Source organism: Entamoeba invadens (genome assembly GCF_000330505.1).
Source record: "Entamoeba invadens IP1 unplaced genomic scaffold scaff_1105074724941, whole genome shotgun sequence".
In the NCBI taxonomy this organism is placed as follows: domain Eukaryota; phylum Evosea; order Mastigamoebida; family Endamoebidae; genus Entamoeba; species Entamoeba invadens.
The window spans coordinates 17,302-30,118 of record NW_004443585.1 but is presented as its reverse complement, the minus strand read 5'-3'; the positions used below and the strand labels follow the sequence as shown (position 1 = coordinate 30,118).

General features: G+C 29.6%; 6 protein-coding genes across 6 annotated transcripts; 3 read left to right on the top strand and 3 right to left on the bottom strand.

Annotated features, from left to right (window-relative positions):
• Window positions 1-2,329: 2,329 nt before the first annotated feature.
• Window positions 2,330-5,968, bottom strand: EIN_276170 (protein serine/threonine kinase, putative; the record flags this gene model as incomplete). The annotated part of the gene is made up of 6 exons (XM_004259251.1): window positions 2,330-2,870; window positions 3,009-3,177; window positions 3,304-4,350; window positions 4,426-4,494; window positions 4,631-5,926; window positions 5,956-5,968. The coding sequence occupies 6 exons, from the start codon at window positions 5,966-5,968 to the stop codon at window positions 2,330-2,332; spliced, it is 3,135 nt and encodes a 1,044-aa protein (XP_004259299.1).
• Window positions 5,969-6,899: 931 nt separating this feature from the next.
• Window positions 6,900-7,627, bottom strand: EIN_276160 (hypothetical protein; the record flags this gene model as incomplete). Its single annotated transcript, XM_004259250.1, has 3 exons — window positions 6,900-7,092; window positions 7,168-7,511; window positions 7,565-7,627. 3 exons carry the CDS (start codon window positions 7,625-7,627, stop codon window positions 6,900-6,902), a joined length of 600 nt encoding a protein of 199 aa, XP_004259298.1.
• Window positions 7,628-7,720: 93 nt separating this feature from the next.
• EIN_276150 (ribonuclease 3 precursor, putative) lies at window positions 7,721-8,971 on the top strand (the record flags this gene model as incomplete). Its single annotated transcript, XM_004259249.1, has 1 exon — window positions 7,721-8,971. The coding sequence occupies one exon, from the start codon at window positions 7,721-7,723 to the stop codon at window positions 8,969-8,971; it is 1,251 nt and encodes a 416-aa protein (XP_004259297.1).
• Window positions 8,972-9,197: 226 nt separating this feature from the next.
• On the bottom strand, window positions 9,198-10,304 carry EIN_276140 (ribonuclease 3 precursor, putative; the record flags this gene model as incomplete). Its single annotated transcript, XM_004259248.1, has 1 exon — window positions 9,198-10,304. One exon carries the CDS (start codon window positions 10,302-10,304, stop codon window positions 9,198-9,200), a length of 1,107 nt encoding a protein of 368 aa, XP_004259296.1.
• A 316-nt stretch (window positions 10,305-10,620) lies between these two features.
• On the top strand, window positions 10,621-11,622 carry EIN_276130 (hypothetical protein; the record flags this gene model as incomplete). Its single annotated transcript, XM_004259247.1, has 1 exon — window positions 10,621-11,622. One exon carries the CDS (start codon window positions 10,621-10,623, stop codon window positions 11,620-11,622), a length of 1,002 nt encoding a protein of 333 aa, XP_004259295.1.
• A 672-nt stretch (window positions 11,623-12,294) lies between these two features.
• EIN_276120 (ribonuclease T2 family protein) lies at window positions 12,295-12,793 on the top strand (the record flags this gene model as incomplete). The annotated part of the gene is made up of 1 exon (XM_004259246.1): window positions 12,295-12,793. A coding segment is annotated over one exon (499 nt), but the record flags the coding sequence as incomplete, so codon positions are not given.
• Between the last annotated feature and the right edge of the window lie 24 nt (window positions 12,794-12,817).

Genomic DNA, 12,817 nt, shown 5'->3' with positions numbered 1-12,817 from the left:
ATATTCGGCATTTCCAATAACATTTTCTATTTCAGATCATTTGTTTATAGTACTAGAATAGTTCATTACCACCCGAGACAGGTTTTTCCAAACGCGACAGCTTTTTCGCATGACTGTATATTACACAATAATTAAATATATTAAATACATACATTTTAAAGAATAAACTACACAAAATACAATAGTTTTTTATAAATATTAAAAAATATTAAAGTTGAATGTTATGCTACACAATGGGTATAATATTTCTAATTTAATTATACACAAAAAATAAATAAATTATATTATAAATGTAAAAAATGGAAACATATGCGATTGAAAAGACTTTTTTATTTACACAATTTAATTGAATTATAATTAATTATTCAATAAATACTAATTTGACTTTAATTTTAGTATTTGAGAGTAAAAAGTTTGTATAAATATAAAATGAAATCTATCAAAAACAATGGAAAGTGAGTTGTCAGCACTTTCAGAACTCTGCGTTGAAGCAGCAAAAGCGGTGGCAAAACTTCACGAAGCAAAGGAAAAATACAATTATGTTGATGACAAGTCACTTGACATTGCACAACAAATTCAGAATGCAGATGTGTACTTCGACAAAATTAATGAAGAGTTCAAAAGAAAGAAGAACATTGCAACTTCACTCGACACATTCATTGCCACTTTTGACCACACATACACCAAATTCAAAAAAGAGTTAGCTTCATACAAAACACTTGATGATAACAACAAGTTAACTGAGATATGCAAACTAAGAATGTCACTACACGAGGAGAAGTGCAATATGAAGACATAATCAAAAAAATCTACGAAGCTGAAAACACCAAAATGGATGAAATAAAGAAGTTTATCAATTTAAATTTACAACACAGTGAAATTGTTGAACAACACAAAAAAGAAGAAAAGATGGCAAAAACAGAGAAAGTAGTAGAAGAAAAAGAAGAAAAAATTGAAAAAGAAGAAAAAACAACAAAAATTGATGAAAAGGTAGAAAAAGAAGAAGCCGAAAGAATGGAACGAGAACACATCACATTTGAAGAGAAAGCCAGTCTTGAGAAATTGACAGGTCATAAACTTGGTGTTGTTTTGTTCGACTCGAACAAAGAAAGTTGGTCACTGGGTACATCTATGTTAAATGCTCGAGTTATTAATGAGAGCAATTTGTGTTTTTTGATTGAAGACACAAATCACAACAAGTTTGGTGGCGTGTACACAGGCAAAATCACTACCATAGTAGATTATATGTCCAGTAATAGTTCATACATCTTTTCACTTGTAAGAAATGGCATTTTGAATCCAAAAATTTTCAGAAAGAGCGGTTTTTACCCATATAAAGAATTATATTTGGATTCTCAGAACAAAGATATACTTTTTGAATTTGGTGATGATATATGTGTCCGCAAGAAAAATCAAATAAGAAGTAGTCGTTGCTCGCCCATGGTTTACACGGCGTTGGAACAAGATTTAACGGATTATGATACATTTACAGTTAAGAATATTGTCGTCTTCCAACTTAATTGAATTTTTATTTAATTTTATATATATTTTAACAAATAACAACATGTTTATGCTAAAATGTCATTTAAATTTGTTATCAATAAAACAATTTACCAGTAAATTTCTGCTAATCATTTTTTATTATGAAAACAATTTTAAATATTACTTTTTTAAAATATTATTTAAGCGTTTCCAAAATAATTATTGCCGAAAATGTGGTATAATAACGTACGAATTTAAAGAAAATGAACATTTTGGTTATGAAATGGTGACGTGGGTAATTAGGATTGTGATTTTGGAAACCTCTGATAATATTAACAATTTATATTCTAATTTAAAAACAATTTAATTGTTAATAATAACTTGAATATTATTACAAATCAGAGTTTGTTTTAAAAATTCAGCTTAATAAAGATAATAATCTAATTGTATTTTTTATGTACATATATAAGTCTAAATTTACAACAAGTACCAAGGTTTTATTTTACTATTTAAAATCTGTTCTAATAATAATGAATAATTTTTTGTTAATTGTTTTTGAATGATGGTTCAAATTTGTAAATACAACTGTATAAATAATATTAATTATTCGTCGAAACATTAGCACCACAACTGCAACTTTTGTTCTATGTCTAGGATGTTTTGAACAACAAATTCAATTGTTTCTATTCAAAAATAAAACATATTTGATTAAAAAATAAATTAAATTATTCATATTTTAGAATGTTTTATTGTATAATTTTACTTAACACATATTCGCTATAAATAATTTGATTACTATTTACTATACACCGTTGTGCTAATTGTATTCAGTTAATTATTTACTCTGTCAAACATCTTTTGCATGACATCCACAACTTCCTCGCTTGTGATTCTTTCTTTCCATTTTTTGTGCCCACATCTCTTCAAGTAAACGTCGTTCTTTATAACTCAAACATTTGTCATCTGGTCGCTTTCCTTTCGAAATCAACTCAGGAATTTCAAAGAAGTATTTTATGTCTTCAAAAGCGTCTTTCCAAGTAAATGCCTCAAAGAAAGTAATTCCAAGTGAGTACACGTTTGCAGCAATTGAGTACTTTTGTCCATTCAATAACTCGGGCGCCATATACTTTGGTGTTCCAACGCCCTTTGTGAATGTCAAATTTGACATTAACAAATTTTCATTTCTTGCACTAACAAAGTCTGAAAGTTTAGCGTTGACTTCAATTATACTATTTAATTCAACAACAAGAATATTTCCTGGCTTGATGTCTCTATGAAAAATTCCATTGAGGTGTAAATAGTTGACACCCTTTGTAGCGTCCAATAAAATTTTGTACCGAATTTTTTGTGGTAATATTTTTTCGTTAGTATTTTGCACGTTATTTGCACTATTTTTCACTTTATAACTTTTAATGATCTAATTTAGACTCCCATTTTTGATATACTCCATGACAATCATATGCTTTCCACTTTGATATACAGCTCCAATGAATTCGACTATATTTGGATTTCGTATCTTTTGTAACATGTCGACTTCTGTTGTGAACTCATCGTCTTTGACATTTTTAAATTGTCTGATTTTCTTCACTGCGACTGTGCGCCCTTTGTACGTTGCTTTAAAAATAATTCCAACACCGCCTCGACAAATTTCAATCATGTCTGTGATGCTACTGTCGTCAATCCACGTTGAAAGTGCTGTTGAAAATATAAGTGGAATTCTCTTAGTCAACTCAACACCGCGTTTTAGAAAGACGCAACTTAATGTCAATGAACTTTTAAAATCGCCAGAATACGTCGGTTAAATTTCAATTATGAAAAGACATGCGTCTTTTGGTCGTAAAGTGACGACTTTTAGTGAGACTGTGATTTTGTAACTTTTACGGTGCATGTAAACCAACTGCAGCTTAACAATAGATTTTGATTTATTTGCAAATATAACCGTTTTTGTACTCATTCTATTAACTGGTAAGTCAACACCAAAATCCAATTGAGATGAAGTTGTGTATATATTGTCTATTAATGGTTTCATTTGTTCTCTAACACTCCGTATTGAAGAAATTCCTTTCTTCTTTCTCTCCACATTAAGATGATGTCTTTGTATAATATATAATCCAACAAAACTCATTGGTATAGTAAATATGATTAATAAAAATATACATCCAAATATCACAATAAGAAGAATTTTAGTCATATTTATTTTATCACAAGATATCATGTCAGTACTAGATTCGTACCAAAAGTTGTATTTCTTACACATTGAGTTGGTGATCAATATACAGTGCTCTATATATAATCGCTCTGTGCATTTACCAGTTGATAAGACCATGTTGTTACTACACTCATTACAATAATCTGCTGAATTACAAGAAGAGCAGTTTTGCTTGCATTGAATACAACGCAACTTACTTTTGTAATACCCTTCAGAGCACTTCAAACACCCCAAAGTCTCTGATAATTCGCCACAATTTGTGATGTCATACACACTCTCACAAACTTCGGTTTCATTCATAAAATACGTGTTATCACACTTCTCACAAATTTGGTCGTTTTTACATATAACACATGGATATGGACATTTCACACAAGTTCCACTAGTAGTACTATATCCATTAATACACTGTGAGCATTGCCCATTCGCATCATACGAAGTACAAATCCCTTCAAGTGCAAAAATGGTGAGACACTTCCCATTTGATAGCACCGTGCCTGTGATGCAACTGTGACACTTCTCGGAGTTCTCTGTACATTCGGTGCACTTTGTGTTGCATTTGCTGCACTTGTTTTCTTTGTCAGTGTAATACCCCTTTGCACATCGAAGACATCCAATTGGTGATAACAATTCACAATTATCACTTTGTGCGATGGCGCCTTGGTAACACTTTCCACGTTACAGAACATAATCAGACTCACACTGATAACACACATCTTCAATAAAATACAAACACTTTGTAATAGAAGTAAGGTACTTACCATTCTCTGATAATAAAAAGTGATCTGGACACAATTTTAATACTTCTGATGTGTTTAATGTTTTTATTAAAATCACACAATTTTGTGAGGCGTCAAGTGCATACCCAGAAATGCATTTAGTGCATTTTTTCTTGTTACACAATTCACAGTTTAAAAATGTTGTTTTACATAAAAAAACAAGTGTTTTGGTTATTATAGTGCCCATCCGCACAACTAACTATAGAACGTGAGTATACTATCTTCTCTCCAATTCCTTTCAGTTGACATTTTCCATTAATTAAAAATGAATTTGACTCGCATATAAAACACTCATTAAACGAACAAGATAAACATAATTCGTCAGACTTTTTAAATTCGTGTTTTTGGTAGTGAAAAAATCCGTTCAATTCGACACAAATTCCGCCATATATTTGTTTACAAAACTGTTTTTTAATACAGCTACCTGCCATGTTCATAAAATAGCCATTTTTACATTGTATAGCATATGTTTTATTAACACAATTTGTTGAATTATTTCCACATTTATTATTTTTATTATTTTCAAAATACATATGAGAAATGTACTTCCCTCCTTTTTTAGTTTTTCCTTTCATAATATTGTTATAGTAATACACGGAGTCGTAATCATTTCCATTTGAATATTCTAAATATTTTTTACTCATTAAAAGAATCCCTTGAACGCTTTCATAACCCTCAAATGTCGTGTACAAATCGTCACTGATTATATACACTACAAGGGTAATATTTGACTTTTCATATATATCCATATCGTTCGTTTCAAAACAGACAAAATTCACAACTTTATTTGTGAACTTTGTCAAAGTGTCTTTGCAATTTACTGTAAAAGTGATTTCTGAGCGGCTCACAATCACAGATTTTGCAATATAATTTGTACAGTACGGAATTTGCTCTTTCAACAAATTTTTCTTTTCGATAATTCCAAAATTTCCTTTGAAAAAACATTTTTTACATTTATCCACAACAACATCAACTAAAAAGTCTTGTTTGAAGTCAATGTAGACTTCTTCTATATCCGACCCAATACTAATGTTTTTAACTTCAGAGATGACAAGCATTGGATGTGTTTCATTACTCGGGTATGGGCAATGTGGGTGAGTAAAAGATGTGTACAAATTGTTAAATTTGAAGCTATTATTAAAATTACTGTAGTTAATATGGCAATAGACCTCTGTTGGGAAAATTACTCCCTTTGAGGTTTTTTGTTTTTCCAAAATTCGAGGAACAATTTGGGAAACGTTTTTAAAATTATTTTTAAAACTGTTTTTGGCTGTTTTAAATTCTTCAAATAGAATTTGGTCTTTGTTTTTGACAAATTTGTTTTGGTTTTGAATAGCAGTGGCGTATTTATCAGGACAATATCTGATTAATCTACCATTTGACACAATTAGAAAATTTGTTAGGTACTCGAAAGGTAGTACTTTGTTATCGATCGACATGAAGTCGAAACAGTTTTCTGAGAATATCAACAGTTTTAAACCAAACTAAATAGATCCATTTAATACCATAAAAATTGTTTTTTTGTATATTTCAGCGTTATAAATAAACAACTGAATTTGTAAAAAGATTCTTAATGAATAACATTGTCGTGATTGTTCGTAATTCTTTTCAGTCAGTGTTTTACAATACGTTTTATTAAGGTGTTTACTATATATTAAAAACATTGTTCCATTTTCAATTTCGATGTGTGTATTATGTTTAAAATTGCTGTTAAAAAAAGAACAGCGAATTGTATATTTCGTAGTGCGACCCACTTGGGAATATCCCACGCGACGAGTCCCAAAACTCTATACACAAGTTGATCGTTAAAAAACACTTGAACTAAATTCCACACTTGAGTAATTATTGAAAGAGAGAAAACAGTATGTATAAAATAAGTTTAGATACACTTGTGGGAGGTCTATAAATATAGTGATATTATCAGAATACTTCGATATTGAATTATTATAATATATTAACACAGTGTTCAGTTGAATATTAGAATTCTTTTCGAAATACATTTGTGACGAATTGTAACACGTGAATTTGGCTGCCTCGAGATAGACAGAGTCTTTGAAAGTTGATTTAGAGTAGTCATTAAGTATAATAAAACTAATAGATTCTATTTTTGCGTGGTCATAAATTAAGAGGGAAGAATTGTTATTAAAAATAAGACCTTTTTCTTTTGTTAATATTTCATCTGTTGAATGAAAATAGCCGGCTATTTTAAATAGAGAATAGTCTGACAGTGTTATCCTATTTAAAGCAGTGACAGAAGTGCCTTGGTGTATTTCAAATTCTGATGTATTACATAGAACAATAACACCATCTAACACAACATTTTTATTATTTTTGTCATTCAAATTTGAATTAAAAATATCCAATTTTGCAACATCAAAAAAGTTAATTACATTGAAAGTGATACTCCTTTCATTTGCATCAATTTTAAATTAAGAATTGTTTCTCATTTGTATCATGTTTGAGTGCAGTCTAAATTTATCAATAAGTGTAAAAATAGAATCACCACTTGATATTATATTTTCAACGTTTAACACACTCAAAGCTTTTATAATAACATTTGAATCTAAAACTTCAAGATTTTTGAAAGTACAAATTCCATTAAAAATTACTTCACGTTGATTACTTGTTTTTATTATCAAATTATTTAAAACGTTTTCTCTTGAAAATATTAAAGTCGATACTGATATTTAAAAAGACTTTTCTTTTGTTGTATTCAAAAATTGGACTTCGTCTAAAGTTAAAGTCGAATTTTTATTAATTTTGATATTTTCAAATTGTAGTGAAATTGACGATAAAATAATTTGTGTGTTCTTCTCTGTTGATATTGTGTTGATGTATAAAACACTTTTTGAATTTGCTAAAAACGTTGTGTTTTTATTTAAATACATATTGGTACATTTTACTTCACATTTTTCACATTTAATAATTGTGTTTTCTTCAATAAAAATGTCTCCAGAAATCACCAACTTCCCTCCTTTCAAAATTGTGAGACTTTTAGTAACTTTGAAATTTCCAGAAACAAAAATAGACCCGTCACTAAACTTTATTAAATAATTATTGCCTATTAATTTTTAAAAAATAATTTAATCATAACAATGTTAAAATATACATGAATTACTTCATTGTAATTAATCTTAAATATGTGATCGATTTTCATTGTTGTTATAATTTAACCTCAAGTTTATCAAGAAAAAGTTGAATTTTTTTTACATACAACAAAAAATAAACAATGTTTAATCTTAAAAAGAAGATGTTAATTTTTATAATAATTATTTGTATTGAATTTTCAATTGGACAACCCGAAAGACAAGACGAACATGATCAAAAATCAAAACAAAAGAAACAAAGAAAAGGACGAAAAAATCGAAAAGAAAAATTAGAAGAAACAGACTATTCAACTGTTCCAAAAGATTCGTTTGAAAGTCTGACTTTAAATCCAACAGAAACAGAAACACCTTATGTACGTCCAAAGGTTAAATCTGAATTAAAAACAAAACACAGTTCTTATCCTTCAATGGAATTATTCAAGCAACAATTTCCACCTGTTACAAAAAGTCGAAAAGAGAGAAGTACTTTCAATCAAGTGAGGAAGAAAATAGAAATTCAACGAAACAAAGAACAAGAAGAGTCAACTCATGAAATTTTTCAAAAAGTACCTTTTTCGAATGAAAAAGATTTTACAGAAAAACATTTAGAAATTCAAAATCCTTTAAAACCAGTTGAAAGTAAATTAACAATAAAATTAGACGAAAAAACTCTTAGACATTTGAGGGAATACGATTTGTGTAGTTTTTATAATAAATATGCCAAAAAATTCCAAATTCTAATTTTTGTCCTTTTTTGGCCGGGAGAAAAATGCCAAATGGAAAATTCTTGTAGTTTTCCACTCAAAACAACAAAATTCAAAGAAAGATTTTTTCTCCATGGATTATGGCCAAATTTTTGGGCAAATCAGAATATGTTGTGTTGTTCGACATATTACACTCCATTAATGGTTGAACAAAGAATAAGAGAAGATGCCAAATTGTTTGAGTGTGTTGTTAATGACTGGATGTCTGTTGAAAAGTGTCGTTTTGCAGCTTTTCAGATGGACAAACACGGGAGTTGTGCTTCGAATATTTATGATGGAGAAAATGGATATATTGATTATATGAAACTCACATTAAAGTTGTATGAAAGTGTTGATTTGTGGCAAGTTTTAAAAGAGAGTATCCTTAAAGTCGAAGTTGAAAAGGTTTATGAAATAGAAGATATTAGAAATGTGGTTGCAAATGTGTATGGAGCTAAAGTTGCCTTCTTCTGTCGAGAAAGAGGATTTTTGCAAGAAGTGAGAATATGTTATGACCCTTTTGAAAACAAATATGATCCAAAACCCGTTGAATGTCCTCCTAAATTATATAAAGATGAAATGAGAAAATGTGGAAATAAAATTCAAATAAGGAAATACCCACCTTATTTATTAGATCCAAATAAAGTACCAAGAAATGATTGTGAGTTTTAAATATAATTGTAAAAAGATAAAGTAACAAAATTGTGTTTAATTGATATTTGTATTGATATTTATCGTCTGTTTTTGTAAGTTTGATTGTTTTATTGTTGCAACCATTAAACAACTACAAACACTTTGAAAACGTGTTAAAAACAAATTTATCATAATTAAAAAAAATTGATTTCATTATGAAAAAATAAATAAAAGAATTGGGAACAATTTTTAAAACAATTGTTATTTAATACTCACAGTTATTTCTTGGTGCTGTAATAGGGTCTAATAGATATTTTGGAAACTCCCTAAACATGACCATGCGTTCACATGTTTCTTCATCTCTTTTGTATATTGTTCTTTGACAACTTCGTGGTTTGGGGTGAAACTTATCTTCAGATATGTCATAGCAAACTCTCAATTCCAATACTTTGTTAGTATCAACACAATAGAAAGCTGGTTCAGCGCCATAAGTTTCTTTTATTATATTCTTAAGTTCGTTTTTATCATACAACTTTTCAGTCTCAACTCTCAATCTGCTATCTTTTAAAATTTGCCAAATATCGATCTGATCCTTAAGATAAATAGCAACTCTCATATAATCTAAAGGACCATCTTCGCCAGTATAATGTGTCATTGAACAAGTTCCATGCTTATCAAACTGATAAATTGCAAATCGACACCTTTGTAGAGACATCCACTTGTTTCTAATTAAAGTCAGAAGTTCTGTATTTTCTTTCATTTTTTGTTCAACCATGATATCATTGATATCGACAAGACAGCACACATAATTTCTGTTGATTTCCAGTTGGGGCCATAATCCATGAAGCATAAACCCTTCTTCGATTTTCGTTGTTTTCATTGGTAAAGAACATTTATCTTCAATACATTTTTGACCTGGCCAAAATTGTGTGAAAACCATCAACTCCAGTTTTCTATTCGTCCTCTTGTAAAATCTGCAAAGTTCATAATTTTGAAGTTTATATATTGTAGATGGAAGTAACCCACTTTCGGTTGGAAAATCAATTGGGGTTGGTTCTTGTTTTGTTAACGGGGCAAATGGAGCACTTGGATCTCCTTCGGGAAATAAACTCTGCCGAGTGACTCCTTTCTTTTGCCTTCTTTTTTGCCATTTTGAAAGGTGTTGTGTTTGTGGAGATTGTTGTTGAGGTGTAGTGTAATGTGGTCTTCTGTGTGTATAGTGTTTAGTTGTAGTTTTTGGACGGACGCTTTGTGTTGAAATTGTTGGGTAATCGTGTGGTGATGAAGAAGTAGTATCCGAATCTTCAGAATCGGATTCGTCTTGAGGAGGTTGAGAAAATGCCAAATGAATTAAAAACAACAAAATGAGCATTTTAATGTAAAAAATAATTAAGTAGTTATACAATCCGAACGATTATTTAAGATTTAAAGAAAGAACCTCAAATGTAAATACTTATAATAACAATTTAAAATATTTTACATTAAATATATTTTATATTAAGAATGAGAACATAACATTAAAATACTTTGACTTAACAGTTTATTAAAATATTTAATAACAATAAGTATTGAGAAAGTTGTTTTTTGAAGTTAAAACGTAATTTTAAATTTAAATTATTTAAAATATTTTTTATTCATAAATTTTCAATAATAATTATTGTCAATCAAACTTAAATTTGATAATAAAGATGATATGTTTTCTATTTTTCATCTTATTATTTAACATTTCATTTACTCAACCAGTTGAATCAGAAGATTCAAAGGATCCTTCGGGTGCTTCCGGATATACTCCAAAACAGTCTGAATTCCCTTCATTGCAACCACTAACTCAAAGTCTTCCAATTTCTTCACAACCAAAAGATGAAGAAAAGGAAATGAGTGTTCGTCCTAAAGATCCTCAACAAAAACACAAACACCAAAGATTTCCATCAAGGCAACCTTTTCCAAGCGTTTTAAACCTTCCAAATTTCAAAATGTGTCGTGGGTATAAAATACATAAAAATAGATTCCACACAATAATGTTTGTCAAATTTTGGCCAGGCGAAAAATGCTCTGGAATTACATGTTCTTTACCTTTAAGTACTTTAAGAGTAAAGGAAGAGTTTTTCCTCCATGGATTTTGGCCTGAATTTACAGCCAACCAAAACATGGTTTGTTGTCGAAACAAATTTCTTCCTGTTGATGTTGAAAGAAAATTGATAGCCAATCAAGAACTTTTCCAAGAAATACGCCAAAATTGGATGTCAATAGAAAGTTGTCTCTTGGCTTTATATCAATGGGACAAACACGGTACTTGTTCAACAACAACGTATGGAGGCCCTGAAGGGCCCATTGATTACATAAAAACAGCACTTTTCCTTAATTCGAAATTTGAATTTTGGAAAGTTCTGAGGGAGAGTGAATTGAAAGTTGAACCAAACACCTTGTACGACATCGAAGAATTGAGGAGTGTCCTTTCAAAAACTTACGACATCCATCCAACTTTCGTTTGTGTGGATATGACTTCAGTTTTGGAGATAAGAATCTGTTTTGATGCAAAAAGGAATAAATTAAATCCAAACACAATGCCATGCCCCGAAAAAATATTCAAAGAAGAAAAAAAGCGATGCGCACAAAAAGTGATGTTCAAAGAATTTCCTGAATATTTGCTCAATCCAGAAACAGCTCCAAGAAATAACTGCCCGTATTAGAGTTCTTATCATCACTATTTTATATACAATTAATGTGATAGAAAATTTAATTTACGAGTTATTATAAATTCCTTTTTATTTATTTAACGAGTTTTTTAACACTAAAAATACAAATTAACGAGTTGTTTTAAATTTATATAAACGATCATTTGCTCGTTAATTATTTTTTTGTTATTAAAATAACCTCGTTAATTTAAGTCACTTTTAATGAAAATAATAAATGAAGTCAAAAAGTTACGAATTGACAAAGGAATCAAAATTACTTAAAACGACTGTTATTATCAAATGGTCATTGTATTGTTTATTTGTTTGTCTTTGGCTTTTCAACAAACAGAGGTTAAACCAAATGACCATTCAGAGTCTAATTCAAATTTACCAACACTTTCACCGTTGGCACAAGCACTTTCTGGTCGAAAAAGTGTCCCCACTAGAAGTCAAAGAAGAAGAATTTCACAACATAGGAGACAAACAGAAAAGGAAAAAAGTACACGTTCAGTTCAAGAAGGAAAAAATACAAAAAGTGGTGATGAGAAAAATCCAAATGATTTACCCGAAGTTCTTCAAAAAGTTTATGTGTCTAAAGGTGTGGAAATAACACTTAAAATGTTAGAAAGCTTTCAGATGTGCCAAAAATTTAGATAATTAAAACAATACGATTTTTTGATACTGTCTATGTATTGGCCTGGAGAAGCATGTGATGGAAAAGAATGTAGTCTTCCTCTTGGTACAACCAATATCGAAGAAAATTTCTTTTTACATGGTTTGTGGCCACAACTGAACGCAAATCAAAATTTATTTTGTTGTTTTTATCATAACACCATCGAAAATATAGAAGAACAGATGATGAAAGATGATGAACTCAAAATTGATATTTTGAATAACTTCATGTCAATAGAAAAGTGCAGATTTGCTGGATATCAATTTGAAAAACATGGAACGTGTGCACTTGGAGAATACAATGGAGAGAATGGAGCATTGAATTATTTCAAGGTATCCATTGAATTGTACAAGAGATTTAACATATGGACAATTTTCAAAGAAAGTGATTTAAGAGTCAAAACAAACAAACTGATTGATATCAATGAACTTAAAAAAGTTGTTGAAGGAGTTTATGGTGCAAAACCAAGTTTTGTTTATAAAGAAAAAATATATGTCAATGAACTTAGAATTTGTTACGATTCTTCAATCAATAAGT